At 44.0% G+C, this 21,504-nt stretch overlaps 1 protein-coding gene across 1 annotated transcript in view; it reads left to right on the top strand.

Annotated features, from left to right (window-relative positions):
- LOC140736645 (zinc finger protein 541-like) overlaps positions 1-21,504 on the top strand; it is a 116,627-nt gene that overhangs the window by 51,880 nt on the left and 43,243 nt on the right. The window contains exons 7-9 of the mRNA XM_073062456.1: positions 3,525-3,719; positions 7,741-8,062; positions 18,717-18,780. Coding sequence (XP_072918557.1) covers positions 3,525-3,719; positions 7,741-8,062; positions 18,717-18,780 — 581 coding nt within the window. The remainder of the gene's footprint in view (positions 1-3,524; positions 3,720-7,740; positions 8,063-18,716; positions 18,781-21,504) is intronic.

Raw genomic sequence — 21,504 nt, 5'->3', positions numbered from 1 at the left:
AGAATACTTACTTCCTGCCTATTACGCCATTGAGGCTTAGGGCAGCAATGAAGATCCTCCATCTCTGTCTGTTTGAGTAAGAGCCCCACGATGCTTTTGCAGGTCAGGTATCAGAGTTCACAGTTCAGCCCTGGCATCCGCCTAGCAAGTTTTTGTATGTCCCTTCCCGAGTGCGCGTAGGTTTCCTCTGGGTGCCCCAGTTGCTCCCAGAGAGGTGCCGATTGGTAGGGTAATTGGTCAGTGTAAATTGTCCTGTGATTAGGCTGGGGTTGAAATTAGTGGATTGTTGGCCGGTGTGGAGGGAGAGAGAGACATCCCTTCTGGGAGATTGATAGATAGATAGATACTTTATTCATCCCCATGGGGAAATTCAACTTTTTTTTCCAATGTCCCATACACTTGTTGTAGCAAAACTAATTACATACAATACTTAACTCAGTAAAAAATATGATATGCATCTAAATCACTATCTCAAAAAGCATTAATAATAGCTTTTAAAAAGTTCTTAAGTCCTGGCGGTTGAATTGTAAATCCTAATGGCATTGGGGAGTATTGACCTCTTCATCCTGTCTGAGAAGCATTGCATCGATAGTAACCTGTCGCTGAAACTGCTTCTCTGTTTCTGGATGGTGCTATGTAGAGGATGTTCAGAGTTTTCCATAATTGACCGTAGCCTACTCAGCGCCCTTCGCTCAGCTACCGATGTTAAACTCTCCAGTACTTTGCCCACGACAGAGCCCGCCTTCCTTACCAGCTTATTAAGATGTGAGGCGTCCCTCTTCTTAATGCTTCCTCCCCAACACGCCACCACGAAGAAGAGGGCGCTCTCCACAACTGACCTATAGAACATCTTCAGCATCTCACTACAGACATTGAATGACGCCAACCTTCTAAGGAAGTACGGTCGACTCTGTGCCTTCCTGCACAAGGCATCTGTGTTGGCAGTCCAGTCTAGCTTCTCGTCTAACTGTACTCCCAGATACTTGTAGGTCTTAACCTGCTCCACACATTCTCCATTAATGATCACTGGCTCCATATGAGGCCTAGATCTCCTAAAGTCCACCACCATCTCCTTGGTCTTGGTGATATTGATGTCACAGTCTAAAGATTACAGTAATAGACTATAGACATATATGTATATTTTGGTTGACTGTATTTTACCTATATCCTATGCGATTTTGCTGACGAGGCTTCAAGCTGTGGTGTTGCCTGTTTACAGCTTCCAGGGAGAGGTGTTGGGGCCAGTGCTACAGGGCACGGCATCCAGACTGGAGTTGGTGCTGCCCTCTCCCGCCCCCGCACTCTGCACTTGCTTGACAGCAGAAACTTTGTTGTGGTCATCTGTGTATTTCAGCAGCGTTGGGTGGTTGCATTTTGGGTCTCTTTTATTGACTGGCTGTATCTTTCTGTCTTATCGTACAAAGCGTACTTTGTGCTGTGTGTGACTGTTGGTATTGTGTTTTGCACCTTGGCCCCTGTCTCGTTTGGCTGTATTCATGGGTATTTGTGTATGGTTGAATGACAATTAAACTTGATTAACCCGAAGGCAGGTATTCTTGGAGATGACATGAAGGTGGCATCCTTAATTTGCACTTGGAGCCTTGAACAAAGCAAACCAAGTGTTTTTGTTTCTGTTTTTTTCTGTGACTTTTTCTTTCAACTATGATTCTCCTACTATTGGAACCTGTGATTTACATTTTGATGGTGTATTATTGGGCCGATTGAGTGATCCGATGCTTTGCTGTCTCGAGGGAATTTGGTAAGCTTTCAAGTAGAGCGTGGGGCCTGGAGTCATGACTTGAGCCCATGAACAGCTCAATTTTTTGCCGATTAAAGCTTCAAGTGAGATTGAAATCAATACGATGAGAGTGGTAGGCGAGCGGTGTTCAGTGCCATCTGCCTACGTTTGACTGGTCTCCCTGTCAGTTGCTCACTGCTGCTGGAGGAAGGTGGTTGTGTTTGACCGGGCTCTCTCTCTCTCCCTCTTCCTCAATGATATTGGGGTCTTGGTCTTGGGCAAGGTTTAATCGACGTGGTTTGTGGAGTGGACTCTAGTTCATTTTATGATTTGTTTCTGGAGTCTGGTTACTCATTTTTTATGGCTATTTTGTGCGATTTCGATCAGGGAAAACTGGTTCTGTGGCCTTCAGTCAACCAACAGCCCAGTGTTGAATTGAACTGAACATTCCTGGGCTGTTTTGATGACCTTGTGGTTTGATGTTTTATTTTGTGTTTTCTGTTGGATTTTTGCCACTTGTGTGATTTGTTTTTGTGTGTGTGTTGGGGGTTTGATGTTTTCTTTAAATGGGTACCATGGCGTTTCTTTGTTTTATGGGAAGACAGGTTTCACACTTTGATAATAAACATATCTGAATCTCTGACTGGACCTGCAGTTCTGGAGGCAAAACCCACCCACAACCAACTCTCTTCATTGGCTTAGGTGCTGAAACAGTCAATGGTCCTCAGCTTCTCCTCACTTTGGTGTATCAGTTCTTTGAAATATTTGGACGAGTACACACAAATACACATGGGCAGCTCTGCATTTATTGCAGTATATAAGATTAGCTTTATTTGTCACAAGTACATCAAAACATCTAGGGTGGCAGGGTGGAGTTAGGTCTCCTACCAAAGCAGGTGTAAAATGCTCCTTCCCTCCACTACCCTGCAGGTCACCCTTGGGCAAGGTGAAGCACCTGCTTAGCCCCCCCTACCCCCGATCAGGGTTACATGAAGCTGTGGGAGCAGGTAGTGGATGGTCGTATGAGCAGCCGGTGCATATCACAGGTCCTGGTTATGTGACCACTGATGCCAGGCAGACCATCTCTGAAGAGTATTGATAATGGTTGGGGTCACCCATCCTGTAAAGACACTGCCCAGAAGAAGGCAATGGCAAACCACTTCTGTAGAAAAACTTGCCAAGAACAATCATGGTCATGGAAAGACCAGGATCGCCCACATCACGGCACAACATATGATGAACAAACAAAACATTCAGTGAAGTGAAAACCAGAGGAACTCTGCAGATGCTGGAAATCTAACCAGGCCAGGCAGCATCTATGAAAAGAGTACAGTTGACATTTCATGCCAAGACCCTTCAACAAGAATGCCCCACTGAACTTGTATCTATGCCTGTCCAGACAGACCCATTGTTTCAGCTTGTTCCTGCGCCACTGAACTCACTCCGTAAAGTGCGTAGTCAATGACCAACGCAGTATGCAGATGTCAGGATGCTTCCACGCCAACATTGCATGCCCACGTTCACTAACCCGAATCCTTACATCTGACGTGGCCATGGGGAGAATGTACAAACTCCGTGCAGACAACAGCAAGAATAGAATCCATGTCACTGGCGTTGTAGCCACTACACTATTTGCTTCCCCATTATTTTCACACCAACCATTGTATGATATTTGTGCTAACAGATAATATTTTGTAATTGTTGGAAGTAACAGTTACTATTTTGACTTCATGTGATTGATAACAGTACTGCAAAAATGGATCATGTGGGTTGTTTTTTGTTTCAGTACCTAGAGGATAAACTTAGTGAACTTCTGCTGAAGAAGCCAATAGAGGAAAGTGTAGCAATGCCTTTGGTGATCCCAGTCTCAATACCTGTGAAAATCACTGGCCTTGCAAAAGATAGCAAAGCAGAGGATTCACCAATTACACCAAAGAAGTTACCTGCTACAAGACCGACCTCAAACGACAGCCCTGTCCAGGTGAGACAGTCCCTGCAACAATAAAAGAGGTGCTATTATATGTGACTGATATGACCATCAATTGACACTTATCTCTGATGCACAGTAAAGGCTCATACAGATTAGAAGCAGACCCTTCTGCCCAACTGGTCCATATCCTGATGAAGGGTCTCGACCCAAAACATTGACTGTTTATTTCCCTCCATAGAAGCTGCCCAACCTGCTGAATTCCTCCAACATTTTGTGGGTGTTGCTCAGGATTTCCAGCATCTGCAGATTCTCTTATGTTTATGGACTATGCAAACTAAGCTGCTCCTCCAAGCTAGTCCCATTTGCCCAAGTTTACCCCACAACCTTCTAAACCTTTCCCATCCATGTACCTGTCCAACTGTCCTCTAAACGCTGTTATTGTTACTGCCTCAACATCTTCCTCTGGCAATTCAGTCAAATTGGGCATCACTGCCTGGGCTTACATAAAAAGTTGCCCCTCAAGTTCCTACTAAATCTTTCCCCTTTCATCTTAAACCTTTGCAACACACAACAAAATGCTGGAAGAACTCAACAGTTCAGGCAGCATATATGTAGATTAGTGGTCGCCAACCCGTCGATCACGATTGACTAGTCGATCTTTGAGACTTTCCTAGTAGATCTTGAAAAAAAATGAAAAATAAATGTTCAAATACTGTTGAGAGATTGTTTCCGGGTTGTAGGTTTTAGTTCCGTTCTTTCTGCCCAGTGCGCATGCGTGTAGCTCCCCTGCCACACACTACACAGTGTACTTCAGTGGTCCCCAACTACTGGGCCATGAGGAAACGATATGAGTCAGCTGCACCTTTCCTCATTCCTTGTCAGCCCACTGTTGAACTTGAACCCATGGGAGGTCATCAGTCACCGAAACGCCGTGATACCCTCGTGCAAGGGATCACTGATTGGCCTCGGGCGTCTGGCGGGAAGCACCGTTGCTACTGGCCCGCAGCGCTGCCTCGAAACCTGTTTACCACACAGAAAACTAATTTGCAGAATAGACTGGACATTAGGAACCTGCTTCAAGTATCGCTGTACTGTATTCCCGTCGTGTTTAACACCTCCCCCCCCCCACCCCGCCACCCCGTCGGCCAGTCTGCAAGAATATTGTCAATATTAAACTGGTCCGTGGTGCAAAAAAAGGGTGGGTACCCCTGATGTTTATACATTATTTCTACTTACGGGTTGCGGGGTTTTACTTCAGGTCTTTACTGCCCCGGTGCTCATGCATGTAACTAATCGATCTGGGGTTGATCTTGCCTTTTAGTAAGGCCGAGGTAGGGGATTTTGGGCTTAAAAAGGTTGGTGACCACTAATGTAGTTGAATAAACAGTCGACGTTTTAGGCGGACATTGTTCATCAGGACTGAGAAGGAAGGGGGAAGACGCCTGCCCAGAAGTTCAGGATGGCCTCTGGATTGGAGTGCATGTCTTAGGAGGATAGGTTGAGTGAGCTGGGGCTTTTTTCTCTGGAGTGAAGGAGGATGAGAGGTGACGATAGAGTGTACAGGATGACAAAAGGCATAGATCAATGGACAGCTGGAGATTTTTTCCCAGGGCGGAAATGGTAAATACCAGGTGCATGATTTTAAGGTGATTGAAGGAAAGTATGGGGGGGGGGGGGGATGTCAAAAGTAAGTTTTTTTTTTACAGGAGACTGGTGAGTGCATGGAACACCCTGCCGGGGTGGTGGTAGAGACAAATACATTAAGGACATTTAAGAAGCTCTTAGGTAGGCATATGGATGATAGAAAAATGGATGGTTTTTAGGGAGAGAAGGGTTAGATTGATCTTAGAGTAGATTAAAAGGTCAACACAATATTCTGGGCCAAAGGACTGCATTCTCTATTCCAAAGTGGTGAATGGTTCATGCATCTTGCAGAAATGGGCTTTACAGAATCAGGTGTAATATCATAGGATATATTGTGAAATTGTAGCAACACACAAATGCTGGTGGAACGCAGCAGGCCAGGCAGCATCTATAGGGAGAAGCACCATCGACGTTTTGGGCCGAGACCCTTCGTGTTTGTGTTTGTATGTTGCTTGAATTTCCAGCATCTGCTGATTTCCTCGTGTTTGCCTTGTTGTGAAATTGTGTTGTTTTATGGTAGTAGTACAGTGCAATACATAAAAACTACGAATTACAATGAGAACTGTAAATATAAAATTAAATTAAATAAGAAGTGCAAAACAGAGAAGAAAACTTAGCGAGGCAATGTTCATTGGTTCATTGTCCATTTAGGATTCTGATGGCAGAGGGGAAGAAGATGTTCCTGAATCATTGAGTGTGTATCTTCAGTCCAATGTACCTACTTCCTGATGGCAGCAATGACAAGAGGGCATGTCCTGGGTGATGGAGGTCCTTAATGCTGGATATCGCCTTCTTGAGGCATTGCTCTTTGAAGATGGCCTGGATGCTGGGGAGGCTAGTGCCCATGATGGAGCTGACTGAGTTTACAGCTCTGCAGCTTTTTCTAATCCTGTGCAATGGCCCCTCAATACCAGATGGTGATGCAACCTTCTTGCATGTTATTAAAGTAACTACTATAATTGTTTAGCTGTTTATATTTTCATTGTAGCTTCATACACAGATGGTGAAGAGTGCTACAAGTTAAGCGAATGAAAGTTAAGTGTATTCAGCGACATAACACAGGAATATATGGCTGTTAATGTATGTACAGTCAAAGCTCCCACATCTGTATTACGATCTATCAGTATAGAAAATAGAACATTACAGCACAGAACCAAGCCCTTCGGCCTATCTAGTCCTTGCTAAACTATTAATCTGCCTCAACTCAGTGATCTGCGCGCAGAAAATAACCCTCCAAACCACTCCCACCCATGTTCCTATCCAAATTTCTCTTAAACATTGACATCAAACCTGCACCGACCACCCTCTGAGTGAAGAAGTTTCTCCTCATGTTCTCCTGAAACATTTCACCTTTTCACCCTTAATTCGTGACCTCTTGTTCGAGTCTCACCCGACCTCAGTAGAAAATTTCCATTCAGATATCTAATGACAGAGGGGAAGAAGCTGTTCCCGAAACTTTGAGTGTGTGTCTTAAGGCTCCTTGGTAGCAGCTATGAGAAGAGGGCATGTCCTGTGGTCCTTAATCTTTGAGCTTTGCCTTTTGAAGATGTTCTCAGTATTGAGGAGGCTGATGCTATGATGGAGCTGTCTGTGTTTACAACTTTTTCCTGTCCTGTGCCCCTCCATAATTTTGGAGGAGTATACCTGGGGATAATACTTCTTTTAGCACTTCCTCACATTGCAGCACTCCTTGGGGACATGATTTCAGACATTGTGACTCCTCTCTGCACCTTGTGGTGTATTGGGCAGCAACCTTGCTGTTTCTTTGGCATCTAATCTGAGTTTTACAAGACCAAGATGCTAATGCTCAGGTCAGCACGAATGGAAAGCATGTGAAGACCCAGCCAGATTTTAAATCCCGAGACCACTCACCTCAAAGTTTACAGATTTCATAATATCACCAGCCATATAGTTATTTGGAGCACATTTGGGCCCCTCGTCTAAGAAAGGATGTTCTGACATTGGAGAGGGTTTGTAAAAGGTTTATGAGATTGGTCGCACAAATGAGGGGTTTAACAGGAGTGTTTGATAGTTGTGGGCTTGTAATCAATGGAGATTAGAAAAATGAGAGAGGATCAATCTAATATTGAAAGCCTAGAGAGAGTGCATTTGCAGGGGATTCTTCTAATAGTGTGAGAGTCTAGGACCAGAGGGCACAGCCTCAGAATGCAAGGACGTCCCTCTAAGAACAGATGAGGAGGAATTTCTTTAGCCAGAGGGTGGTGAATCTGTGGAATTCATTGCTACAGACAATGTGGCAATGAAAGTGGTGAAGGCCAAGTCATTGGGTATTTTTCAAATGGAGATTGATGCAATGGTGACATTACGGGGAGAAGGCTGGAGACTGGGTTTCAGGGATATAAAGATACGTGACTTCAGAGACTGATACTTTGAAATGAATATTAATTTGACATTGTATATCTCGCAGGTCCTTGAAACTGGCAGAGCAGCAAGTGTAAACTGCCAAGGCTTCTCCAAAAAGCAGCGGAGGAAGCGATGTCGTGCGGAGCCGTTGTTTATCCCATCCCCATCTTCTGGTCAGACTGGAGTCCAGCCAGGGATGGCACTGTACCAGAGTCACATGCGCTCTCCAGTTTGCTTAGCTGGTCACCTTTTGGACAACTTCCAACCTCCTCCTTACACGCCACCGCCAATGTTGAGCCCCATACGTCACGGCTCCGGACTTTACTTCAACAGGATCTGTGCTCAGCCCGGGAGCAGGTCGCCTTATAGTGCATTCACTCCTAAAGGTAGTGTTGTACGTAGGATTTATTAATTTTTCTTTACAAGAAAATTATGCTGGGTATACAAAATTATGAAGGGTATAGATAGGTAAATGTAAACACATTTTTCCCACTGAGGTGGGTGAAACCAAAACTAGAGGTCATGGGTTACGTGCAAAAGGTGAAATGCCTAAGTCAGGGGTTCCCAACCTGGGATCCTCAGAGCCCTTGGTTAATGGTAGGGATCCATGGTTCATTGGTTCAATTTAATATCAGAGAATGTATGCAGTATACAACCTGAAATTCTTATTCTTCACAGACATTCACAAAACAGAAAAAAAAACCTGAAGAATGAATGACAGAAAAAGTTAGAACCCCAAAGCCACCCCTCCCTTCTCCCACCCCCAATGCATCAGCCCCCAGAGACCATCCCAGCACTTTGACTTCTCAGACAGGCTCTCTTTCTCACTGATGAGGGAAAGAGAGATATCGCTCCTGCCACACCAAGAGGGGAGACCAACAGCTCGCTGTTTCAATGTTACAATCTGCCACATCACTTGTCCGAGTTCCCCTGACTCAAAGACCAATAGATGATTAAGAAAAGAGAGAGAGAGAGAGAGATTGCTTGAGTGCAGGGGCCTTCCAACAGCAGCGGACAGTGTCTGCTGTCTCGATGTCTCAATCTCCCGTGTTACTTCAGTTGGCAACATTAGCGAGGAACCAGATCCTCCACAGGGTCGCATTCTGAAAGTACATGTTTTCCACGCCAGGATACAAGGCAAGTCTGAGATTGAGAACCCAACACCGGTGAAATAAAACATCGTTTTAGCATAAAAAAGGTTGGGAACCTCTGGTTTAAGGAAAACTTGAGGGGAAATTACTTCACTTAGGGTGGAGCGCATGTGGAACAAGTGTGGATGTGAGTTCAGTTTCAATATTTAAGAGAAATTTGGATAACCGCATGAATAGGAGAGCTATCAGGGTGGCATAGATAGATAGATACTTTATTCATCCCCATGGGGAAATTCAACTTTTTTCCAATGTCCCATACACTTGTTGTAGCAAAACTAATTACATACAATACTTAACTCAGTAAAAAATATGATATGCATCTAAATCACTATCTCAAAAAGCATTAATAATAGCTTTTAAAAAGTTCTTAAGTCCTGGCGGTAGAATTGTAAAGCCTAATGGCATTGGGGAGTATTGACCTCTTCATCCTGTCTGAGGAGCATTGCATCGATAGTAACCTGTCGCTGATAGTAGCGTAGTGGTTAGCACAACGCTTTACAGTACCAGTGACCCAGATTCATTTCCCATCGCTGCCTGTAAGGAGTTTGTACGTTCTCACTGTGAATGTGTGGGTTTCGCCCGGGTGCTCGGGTTTCCTCCCACTGACCAAAGATGGTAGGTTTTGTAGGTTAATTGGTCATTGTAAGTTATCCCATGATTAGGCCAGGGTTAAGTTGAGGGGATTGCTTAGTGACATGGCCCAAAGGGCCAGAAGTGTCTACTCAGTGCTGTTCTGAATCTCAATCAATCAATAAATTAACAATCCATGTGTGTGTCGTTGGTACTAGACAGAATAATAGTTAAGCACAGACTAGATGGACCAAAGGGCCTGTGTCTGTGCTGTAGTGTTCTATAACAATAAGAAATTTGAAGTTGTCCTCTCACCAATTTATTTTTACTGCAGTAACTTTAGGTACTGTTAAAGTTTTTTCATGCAAAATTGATGATTGAGTTTTTAACTTATTAAGTTGAATGATAATGGTATTAACATTCAGAATCACAATCAAGTTTAATATCACTAGCAAATATCACGAAATTTGTTTTTGCAGCAGCAGTAGAATGCAATACATGATAATATGTATGTGTGTGTGTTTAATATGTAGTGTGAGAAATAGAAATAGAAAAAGAAGTGAGGCAGCGCTCATGAGTTCAATGTCCGTTTGGAAATTAGATGGCAGAGAGGAAGACACTGTCCCTGAGTGTGTATCTTCAGGCTTCTGTCCCTCCTTTCTGATGGCAGCAATGAGAACAAGTCATGACCTAGCTAATCTAATGTGGGGTCCTTAATGATGGATGCCACTTTTTGAGTCATTGTTCTTGAAGATGTCCTGGATACTACAGAGCATGGTGCTCAGGATGGAGCTGACTATGTTTACAATCTCTGCATTTTGCTTTGATCATATGCAGTAGCCCTCACACCACCCCCCCCCCCCACCCCCATACCGGACAGTGATGCAGCCAGTTCGGATGCTCTCCATAGTACATCTGTAGAAATTTCCAGGTGTTTTGGTGATATACCAAAACTCCTATTGAAAGACAGCTGCTGTCATGCCTTCATCGTAGCTGCATCAATATGTTGGGTCTAGGTTAGATCTTCAGAGATATTGACACCCAGGAATTTCTAATCCCTCAAGGACAATGTGTGTTCCCTCATCTTACCCCTTTCTGAAGTCCACAGTCGTTTCTTTGATCTTACTGAAGTTGAGTGCAAGGTATTTGGCTGCAACACCACAATTGAACTAAACCAGGGCACAAAGGAGCATGTGAAAATGGTACCTACTAGAGTCTTATGTCATTAGCTGCTTCTCTGAGAGGTCTATGCAATACTGTGTAGGAAAACAGGAGTCCAAAGTATTACCCTTTAACATCTTGTAGAAATGAAGTACAAGAAATGTCAGTAGAAGAACTAAGACTCTCTTCACAGGGTCCATCTTCCGGTTTAGGATGCCACTACTGATGTCGGGTGATAGCTTGCTGGTGATTAGTAAGGCAAGAAATACAACTAATATTTTATTAATAACATTTTCTTTGTGTTATATTTTGATAAACTATCACTGCAACCAATGAAGAGACAGGTAAATGGGAGGCTGACTTGAGGGTGGAACTGTGCAGTTGTGATGCAAAGTTGAGGAGAAGCTAGGTCGAGGCATGGTCAAGTCGTAGATGGAGTTGGAGCGAGCGAATCAGAGGGGAGTTGATATGGAGGAGTTTTGGAGCCTGTTCACCTAAACCAGGAGCGAGGTTGGATTGATATTAGCACTGAGTTGATTTGGAAAGGTCGAGGATACCCTCGAGCTACAGGCCAAGTGTATATCACTGCGGTGGAGCCTGGGTCCTAGTGTGGGGGACAACTTGGTGTTTGGATGATTTAAAGACTAAATGATTTGTCTTCACATGATTTAAAGACAAATAGGATGTTGGGACCAGAGGCAAGGATCAGGCCAATTCCACGTGCTCTTTTACAATGCTTATGCCTCTCTCCATGGCGCTGAGGCTGTGGGCCTACTTAGGCTGCTCTGGGATTTGTGCCTATGGACACAATTTGGTTTAGAATGCTGTTGCTTGTGTTCCCTGTTTGTGTGATTTGTGTTTTTTCTCTTCCTCTGCACATTGGGTGTTGTTTTTAATTGGGTTTTTTCGGGTTTCTTGCTTTGTGGCTGCCTTTAAGCAGACAAATCTCAAGGTTGAATAATGTATACATACTCTGATAATAAATAATCCTTTGAAGAGGTATTTGCTATGGTGGAGTCTTTATAACCCAGATGCTGTGGACACTCTGTGGTGAGAGCTAGGAAAGGATAATTCTTTTGGAATTAACTGATGATGCCACTTACCACAACAGGGTGGAGTAATATACCAGTCACTGCTCCAGTGCTCTAAAGGGGAGAAGTGTTGTCCTGTACACTGGAAGCAGCACTCTAGTTCCATATTATTCATCATTATTATGTGTTGTGTTGTATGACATGGGCGATTGTGGTCTTTGACCATGATTGCTCTTGGCAGATTTTGCTATGGAAGTGGTTTGCCATTGCCTTCTGGGCAGTGTCTTTACAAGACGGGTGACTCCAGCCATTATCAATACTCTTCAGAGATTGTCTGCCTGGTGTCAGTGGTCACATAACCAGGACTTGTGATCTGCGCTGTCTGCTCATATGACCATCCACCACCTGCTCCCATGGCTTCACTCAGAGTGGGGTGGGGTGGGGGGGGGGGGGGGGAGGGAGGGACTAAGCAGGTGCTACATGTTGCCACCTTGCCCAAGGGTGCCCTGCAGGCTACTGGAGGGAAGGGGTACCTTACACCTCATTTGGCAAGAGACATATTCACCCTGCCACCAGAAAGTAATTGGGATTACGGGGGGGTAGGTACAAGAGTAGGGTTGAGTGGGAATATAAATCAGCCGTGTTAAAATACTGACCTCTGCAAGCCTCACAAAATGTCAGAATTCCAGTGGTACCATTGACCCAGGCTATTGTTCTTAATTTATGGGAAATATTTTGTGACAGATTACAGTGTTGGACCACACAGTCTAATGTCATCCTCATTCTTGGCAGTTTCTCCCAAGAGACTCAAGTAACCTTTGTTGATAAAGTGGCCAAAATGAAATTAAGTTTTGCAGACTTAGACCATAAGACGTATGAACAGAATTGGGCCATTTGGCCCATAGAGTCTGCTCCACCACTCAGTCATGGCTGATCCATTCTCTCCCTCCTCAAAACCATTCCCCAGCCTTCTCCCAGTAACCTTTGATGCTGAGTCCTATCAAGCTCTGCCGTAAGTACACCCAATAACCTAGCCTCCACAGCTGCATGTGGTAACAAATTCCACAAATTCACCACCCTCTGGCTGAAGAAATTTCTCTGCATCTGTTTTAAATGGATGTCCCTCTATCCTGAGGCTGTGCCCTCTTGTCCTAGACTCTCACACCATGGGAAATGTCCTTTTCACATCTACTCTGTCTAGGCCTTTCAACATTCGAAAGATTTCAGTGAGATCCCCCCCCCCCCCCCAATCCTTCTAATTTCCTGTTAGTACAGAGACCCAGAACCATCAAATGTTCCTCATATGATAACTCTTTCATTCCCAGAATCATCCTTGTAAACCGCCTCTGGACCTTCTCCAGTGCCAGCACATATTTTCTTAGATGAGAACCCCAAAACTGTTCGCAATACTCAAGGTGAGGCCTTACCAGTGCCTTATAAAGTCTCAGCATCACTTCTCTGCTCTTGTATTCAACACCTCTTAAATTGAAAACAAACATTGCATTTGCCTTCCTTACCACTGATTCAATCTGCAAGTTAACCTTTAGGATGTTCTGCTCCCTTTGCATCTCAGATTTTTGGATTTTCTCCCCATTTAGAAAATAGTCTGTACATTAACTTCTACTACCAAAGTGCATGACCATGAATTTTCCAACATTGTATTTCATTTGCCACTTCCTTGCCCATTCTGCTAATCTGTCTAATTCCTTCTGCAGCCTACCTGTTTCCTCAACACTACCTGATCCTCCACCAATCTTCATATCGTCTGTAAACTTGGCAACAAAGCCATCTATCCCATCATCTAAATCATTTATATACAGCATAAAAAGAAGCGGTTCCAACACCGACCCCTGCAGAACATCACTAGTTGCTGCCTCCTACCAATCAGCCAATGCTTTAACCCTGCCAGTAACTATCCTGTAATACCATGGTCTCTTAACTTGTTCAGCAGCCTCATATGTGGCACCTTGTCAAAGGCCTTCTGAAAGTCCAAATATACAACATCCACTGCATCCCCTTTATCTATCCTATTTGTAATCTCCTTAAAGAATTTCAACAAGTTTGTCAGGCAAGATTTTCCCTTAAGGAAACCACGTTGACTTTGTCCTATCTTATCCTATGTCACCAAGTATTCCATAACCTCATCCTTAACAATTGACTTCAACATCTTTCAAACCATGAGGTCAGGTTAACTGGTCTATAATTTCCTTTCTGCTGCCTTCTTCCTTCCTTAAAGTGTGGAGTAACATTTGCAATTTTCCAGTCCTCTGGCACCATGCCAGAGTCCAATGAATTTTGAAAGATTGCTAATGCCTCCACAACCTCTAATACTAACTCTTTCAGAACATTAGGGTGCAGTTCGTCTAGTCCGGGTGACTTATGTACCCTTAGGTCTTTCAGCTTTTTGAGCACCTTCTCCCTTGTAATTAATAGTAACTGCACCCACTTCTCTTCCTTCACACACTACAACATCTGGCACACTGCTAGTATCTTCCACAGTGAAAACTGATGCAAAATACACATTTACTTTATCTGCCATCTCTTTGTCCCCCGTTATTATTTCTCCTGTCTCATTTTCTAGCAGACCTATATCCACTTTTATCTCTCTTTTAATTTTTACATACTTGAGAAAGCTTTTATTATCCACTTTGATTTTGTGTGCTAGTTTGCTTTCATATTTCATCTTTTCCGTTCTCATGATTTTTTTAGTTGGTCTCTTGTAGGTTTTTAAAAACTTCTCAATCCTCCATCTTCCCAGTTCTTCTTGCTTTATTGCATGCCCTCCCTCTTGTTTACTCATTCGTTTTGACTTCCCTTCTCAGCCACGGTGGTACTATTTTACCATTTGAGTATTTCTTCATTTTTGGAATACTTTCCTCATTTTTCCCAGAAACTCATGCCATTGCTGCTCTGCTGTTATCCCTGCCAGCATCTCCTTCCAATTTACTTTGGCCAATTTCTCTCTCATACCACTGTTATTTACTTTCCTCCACTGTAATACTGCTCCATCAGACTTTACTTTCTCCCTGTCAAATTTCATGTTGAACTCAATCATATTGTGATCACTGGCTCCTAAGAGCTCTTTTGTCTACATTACATAATGGTTCATTACATAACACCCAATCCAGTATAGCTGATTCCCTAGTAGGCTCAATGACAAACCTCTAAAAAGCCATCTCATAGGCATCCAACAAACTCACTTTCTTGAGATCCATTACCAAATTGATTTTCCCAATCAACCTGCATGTTCAAATCTCCCATGACTACCATCACATTGCCCCTTTGACACATTACTTCTATTCCTGTTGTAATCTGTGGTCCACCTCCCAGCTACTGTTGGGAGGCCTGTATATAACTTCTATCAGAATCCTGCTTCTCAGCTCTCTGCCTCCCTCTCTATCTCTTCAAGACCTCATTTCTTTTCCTTCCTATGTCATTGGTACCAATATGTATCATGACATCTGGCTGCTCTCTCTCCCTCTCTAAAATGCTGTGGATGCGATCCAAAATGTCCCTGATCCTGGCACCTGGGAGGTAACATACCATCCAGATGTCCCGTTCACATCCACAGAATTTCCTGTCTGTTCCTCTGACAATTGAGCCCCCTTTCACTACTGCTCCACTCTTCTCCCTTTTTACCTTTTGCACTATGGACCCATGCTCAGTGCCAATATCACAGTCACATTCCCCTGGGAAGTCATCCCCCACAACAAAACAGTATACGTATCGTGCAGGGGAATGGCCACAGTGTGCTATGTGCAAACTGCCTTTTGACATTTCCATTTCTCCTGACAGTTGCCCAGCTACTCGCCTCCTGCAACTTCAGGGTTCAATTCCCACTGCATTTGCCCATGATTCTATAGTGACAGAAACTCAAGTTTATTGTCATTCAACTATATACATGTAGACTGAAAACTGAAACAACATTTCTCCAGACCAGGGCATAAAGCACAGTAAGTACACGTAACACACATATGACACACAATAGCTTAAGAAAGTGAGAATTAAATCTATAAGTGAATTATGCATAAATGCACAAAGTAAAATGCATAAATTAAATACTGTAGGGTACAGAACTAATTATCTGGTAACACTTTGAATGCAATGTGGCAGGGAGTTAAGAAGTCTGTGGGAAGTAAATGTTCCCCGTCCTGACTGTTCTTGTTTTTATGCATCGGAGTCTCCTGCCTGTTGGTAGAAAGTCAAAGAGGATGCTGGATGGATGGGTGGGATCCTTGATAATAATAAGGGCCCTGCATATGTAGCGCTCCAATTAAATGTCCCTGATGGATGGTAGGGAGACCCCCATGATCCACTCGGCCATTCTCACAGACCTTTGTAGGGACTTCCAGTCTGATGCTCAGCTGCTCCCAGACCAGATGGAGATGCAACTTGTCAGGATGCTCTCAACGGTGCTCCTGTAAAATGCAGTTAGGATGGTGGGGGGAGGAGAGCCTCACTTACCTCAGTCTCTTTGGGAAGTGCAGGCACTGCTGTGCCTTCTTGTTCAAGAAGGTGATACTAAGGGAGCAGGTGAGGTTGTTTGTGATGTGAACTCCTAGGACCTTGATGTACTTAACTCTCTACATGAGTCATGTATGTGCAGACAGGGAAGGTTCATCTACACCTTCCTGAAGTTGATGCTGATTTCCTTGGTCACAAGTCTCGTACGCCTTTGTCCACAGTTCTACAGTGATAGAAGCTCCACAATACCATTATACTTGCTCACAATTTACAGTGACAGAAGCCGCACATTCCCTTTACACTTGTCCACAATTCCATAGTGACAAAAGCCGTATGTTCCCATTACACTTGTCCACAATTCTACAGTGACAGAAGCCAAATGTTCCCATTACACTTGTCCACAACTCTACAGTGACAGAAGCCGTATGTTCCCATTACACTTGTCCACAACTCTACAGTGACAGAAGCCGTATGTTCCCATTACACTTGTCCACAATTCCACAGTGACAGAAGCTGTATGGTCCCATTACACTTGTCCACAACTCTACAGTGACAGAAGCCGTATGTTCCCATTACACTTGTCCACAATTCTACAGTGACAGAAGCCGTATGTTCCCATTACACTTGTCCACAATTCTACAGTGACAGAAGCCGTGTGTTCCCATTACACTTGTCCACAACTCTACAGTGACAGAAGCCGTATGTTCCCATTACACTTGTCCACAATTCCACAGTGACAGAAGCCGTATGGTCCCATTACACTTGTCCACAACTCTACAGTGACAGAAGCCGTATGTTCCCATTACACTTGTCCACAATTCTACAGTGACAGAAGCCGTATGTTCCCATTACACTTGTCCACAATTCTACAGTGACAGAAGCCGTGTGTTCCCATTACACTTGTCCACAACTCTACAGTGACAGAAGCCGTATGTTCCCATTACACTTGTCCACAACTCTACAGTGACAGAAGCAGTATGTTCCCATTACACTTGTCCACAATTCTACAGTGACAGAAGCAGTATGTTCCCATTACACTTGTCCACAACTCTACAGTGACAGAAGCAGTATGTTCCCATTACACTTGTCCACAACTCTACAGTGACAGAAGCCGTATGTTCCCATTACACTTGTCCACAATTCTAGTGACAGAAGCCGTGTGTTCCCATTACACTTGTCCACAATTCTAGTGACAGAAGCAGTATGTTCCCATTACACTTGTCCACAATTCCATAGTGACAGAAGCAGTGTTCCCATTACACTTGTCCACAATTCTAGTGACAGAAGCCGTGTGTTCCCATTACACTTGTCCACAATTCCATAGTGACAGAAGCCGTATGTTCCCATTACACTTGTCCACAATTCTACAGTGACAGAAGCTGTATGTTCCCATTACACTTGTCCACAATTCTACAGTGACAGAAGCCGTATGTTCCCATTACACTTGTCCACAATTCTACAGTGACAGAAGCCGTATGTTCCCATTACACTTGTCCACAATTCTACAGTGACAGAAGCCGTATGTTCCCATTACACTTGTCCACAATTCTACAGTGACAGAAGCCATATATTCCCATTACACTTGTCCACAATTCTACAGTGACAGAAGCCGTATGTTCCCATTACACTTGTCCACAATTCTACAGTGACAGAAGCCGTATGTTCCCATTACACTTGTCCACAATTCTACAGTGACAGAAGCCGTATGTTTCCATTACACTTGTCCACAATTCTACAGTGACAGAAGCCGTATGTTCCCATTACACTTGTCCACAATTCCACAGTGACAGAAGCCGTGTGTTCCCATTACACTTGTCCACAATTCTACAGTGACAGAAGCCGTGTGTTCCCATTACACTTGTCCACAACTCTACAGTGACAGAAGCCGTATGTTCCCATTACACTTGTCCACAATTCTACAGTGACAGAAGCCGTATGTTCCCATTACACTTGTCCACAATTCTACAGTGACAGAAGCCGTATGTTCCCATTACACTTGTCCACAATTCCATAGTGACAGAAGCCGTATGTTCCCATTACACTTGTCCACAATTCTACAGTGACAGAAGCCGCACATTGTGTAAATTGCTAAAGTATTAGACTACTGCAAACTAGGTGGCAGCTAATGGGTCTGTGGCTGAAAGTGCTTCTCTTGCCTGGAGAGCGAGAACTTTGTGCCAATGTTCCTTAAAGCGGCACTGTAGTGGAGTGGTCAGCATAACGCTGTCACAGCACTAGCGACTCAGGTTCAATTTCCACTGCTACCGTTCAGAAATCTGTACACCCTCCCCGTGACTTTGTGGATTTCCTCTGGGTACTTCGTTTCCTTCCAGATGCCAGCAATGTACAGGTTGGTAGGTTTATTGGTGACATGAGTGTAATTGGGTGGTGTGGTCTCATTGGGTTGTTACTGTGCTGTATAAATATAAATAAAATTACCTCATCAAATCTCCAGAAACTTGATGCATGATGTTCTAAATACAAATTAACTGCATTCAATAAAACTGACAAATCTGCACAAAATGATAACTTTTAGAAAATGATTGGGCAGGATGATAATGCATATGTTAGATATCAGGAGCAGAAGTCGGTCCTCTTGTTGAATGTCATTGGGTATAGGAATATGTTTTCTACAGCTGTTCACACAAATCTGTCCTTTCTAGATGGTGTCAATGGAATTTGTGTTCTCTCTCTGGTTAAAGATGACTCTATAATCATCATCGAACCGTGAGTCAATCAGTTTCCTTCTGTTAGCATTAATTATCCTAATTTGATTTTTACCTTTGGAATATGGACTTCCATTGTGCAGAAATGCATTTGTTATCTGTAATGGAAGCGGAAAAAGTGGCTGTGGTTTTCTATTTTAAATACACCCAAATTGCTGAAGTAAGTCAGCAGGTCAGGAGGGGAATGAACAGTCCATGTTTCAGCCCAAGGCCCTTATTCAGGGTCAGAGGCTCTCAGCCTGAGGCATCAACTGTTTATTCCTCTCCATAGACACTGCTTGACCTGTTGAGTTCCTCCAGCATTTTGGGTGTGCTGTTCTGGATTTCCAACGTCTACACAATTGGCCAAAATGACAGAATCTCTTGTCATTTTCTTGATTATGTTTATCACAAACAAGAGAAAATCTGCAGATGCTGGAAATCCAAGCAACACACACAAAGTGCTGGAGGAACTCAGCAGGCCAGGCAGTGTCTTCAGAAAAGAGTAAAACAGTCCACGTTTCGGGTGGAGAACCTTCATCAGGACTGGAGAAAAAAAAAGATGAGATGGTGGTGGGAGGGAATGAAGAATTACAAGGTTGTAGGCGATAGGTGAAACCAGGAGAGGGAGACAGGTGAATTGAAGGACTGGGAAGTTGATTTGTGAAAGAGATAAAGGGTTGGAGAAGGGAAAATCTGGTAGGAAAGGACAGAAGACCATGGAAGAAAAGGAAGGGGGAGGAGCACCAGAGAGAGGTTTGAAGGGCAGGTAAGGGGATAAGGTGAGAGGGAAATGGGAATGGGGATGGTGAAGGTGATGGTGACAGTTACCAGAAATTCATGAAATTGATGTTCATGCCATCAGATTGGAGGTTACCCAAACAGAATAGAAGGTGTTGCACCTCCAACCTCAGTGTGGCCTCATTGTGACCGTTGAAGAGGCCAGGGACTGACCACAAGACCATAAGATATAGGAGCCAAATTAGGCCATTCAGCCCATCGAGTCTGCTCTGCCATTCCATCTTGGCTGATCCCAGATCCCACTCAACCCCATACACCTGTCTTCTCGCCATATCCTTTGATGCCCTGACTGATCAGGAAACGATCAACTTTCACCTTAAATATACCCATGGGCTTGGGCCTCCACTGCAGTCTATGGCAGTGCATTCACAGATTTATTATTCTCTGGCTGAAAAATTCCTCTACTGTTCTAAAGGGTTGCCCTTCAATTTTGAGGCTGTGCCCCCTATAACCCCACCATAGGAAACAGCCTCTCCACATTTACCTTATCTAGTCCTTTCAACATTCAGTAGATTTGAATGAGATCCCCCCCCCCCGCATTCTCCAAAATTCCAGTGAGTACAGGCCCAAAGCTACCAAACACTCCTCATATGTTAACCCTTTCATTCCCAAAATCACCTCGTGAACCTCTTCTGAACTCTCTCCAATGACAGCAGATTCTTACTGAGAAATGGGGCCCAAAACTATTGACAATACTCCAAATGTGGCTTGATTAGGGTCTTATAAAGGCTCAGTATTATCTCCTTGCTTTTATATTCTATTCATTGCTGAAGGTCCCCATTACAAACGTGTCATTACCCTTATTACATGCCTTTGCAATCTCAACCCCACATCTTGGCTACTATTTGGAGGCCTATGTATGATTCCTATAATGGATTTTTACCTTTACAGCTTCTTCACCCACAAAGATTCAACAGTCTCTGACCCTATGTCATCTCTTTCTAAAGATGTAGTTCCATCTCTTACCACAGAACCACACCATCGCCTATGCCTTTTTGCCTGTCCTTTCAGTACAAAGTACATCCTTTGATGTTAAGCTCCCAGCTATGGCCTTCTTTCAGCCCCGACTCAGTTTTGCCCACAGCGTCAGACTGACCAATCTCTGACATATCGGAATGGGAATGGGAAGTAGAACTAAAATGGGTGGCCACTGGGAGATCCCGTTTTTTCTGGCAGACGGACCATAGGTGCTCAGCAAAGTGGTCTCCAAATCTATGTTGGATCTCACCAATATAAAGTAGGCCACACCAAGTGCACCTGATACAGTAGATGACTCCCAACAGACTCACAGGTGAAGTGTCGCCTCACTTGGAAGGACTGTTTCAGGCCCTGTGTGTGTTAGTGAGGGAGGAGGTGTAGAGGCAGGTGCTGTATAGGACACCTTCGAAGTGCCTATTGTGCAACCTTCAACCACGACTCCAGCCTGGACCTTGACTAACAGCACTTCCAGGCTGAGGCTTTAAGCGCTGCCACTGAAGCCCCCGTCTCCCCTTCCCCCACCCCACTGCAATCCCGCGTCTCTCAGGTCCCACAGCCAGCTCTTGGGTCCTCAGAGACTCAATATTCCCCTCATCCCACCTTCCCCAAACACCGCAACTCTCCCCTCTCCTCAGGCTGGAGACACACAACATGGCACATAATGATGGTGATGTCAGAAGGTATGCAGATTAATGGTCTTATTTACCATCTCTACCTACTATGTTGACAAAGTTGGATGGGAGAACCAGTGAGATGGTGAGTTCCCCAACAGTGGTGCTGTTCATCTTTAACTGGACAATCTTCGACAAGCTGCAGCGGGACTGGGAAAGTCTGGGGCGAGAGAAAGACAGCATTCAACTGAGACATAAGCAGAAGATAACTTTGCACGTTGATTAACAATGTTAAATATTTGTTTCTCTTCACCAGCAAAATTAGTACCCAGCTAACATAATCACAAGATCTAAGT

The sequence above is a fragment of the Hemitrygon akajei genome, chromosome 12 (assembly GCF_048418815.1).
Source record: "Hemitrygon akajei chromosome 12, sHemAka1.3, whole genome shotgun sequence".
Lineage (NCBI taxonomy): Eukaryota > Metazoa > Chordata > Chondrichthyes > Myliobatiformes > Dasyatidae > Hemitrygon > Hemitrygon akajei.
The sequence above is the reverse complement of the archived record's forward strand: the minus strand, read 5'-3'. Positions and strand labels throughout refer to the sequence as shown.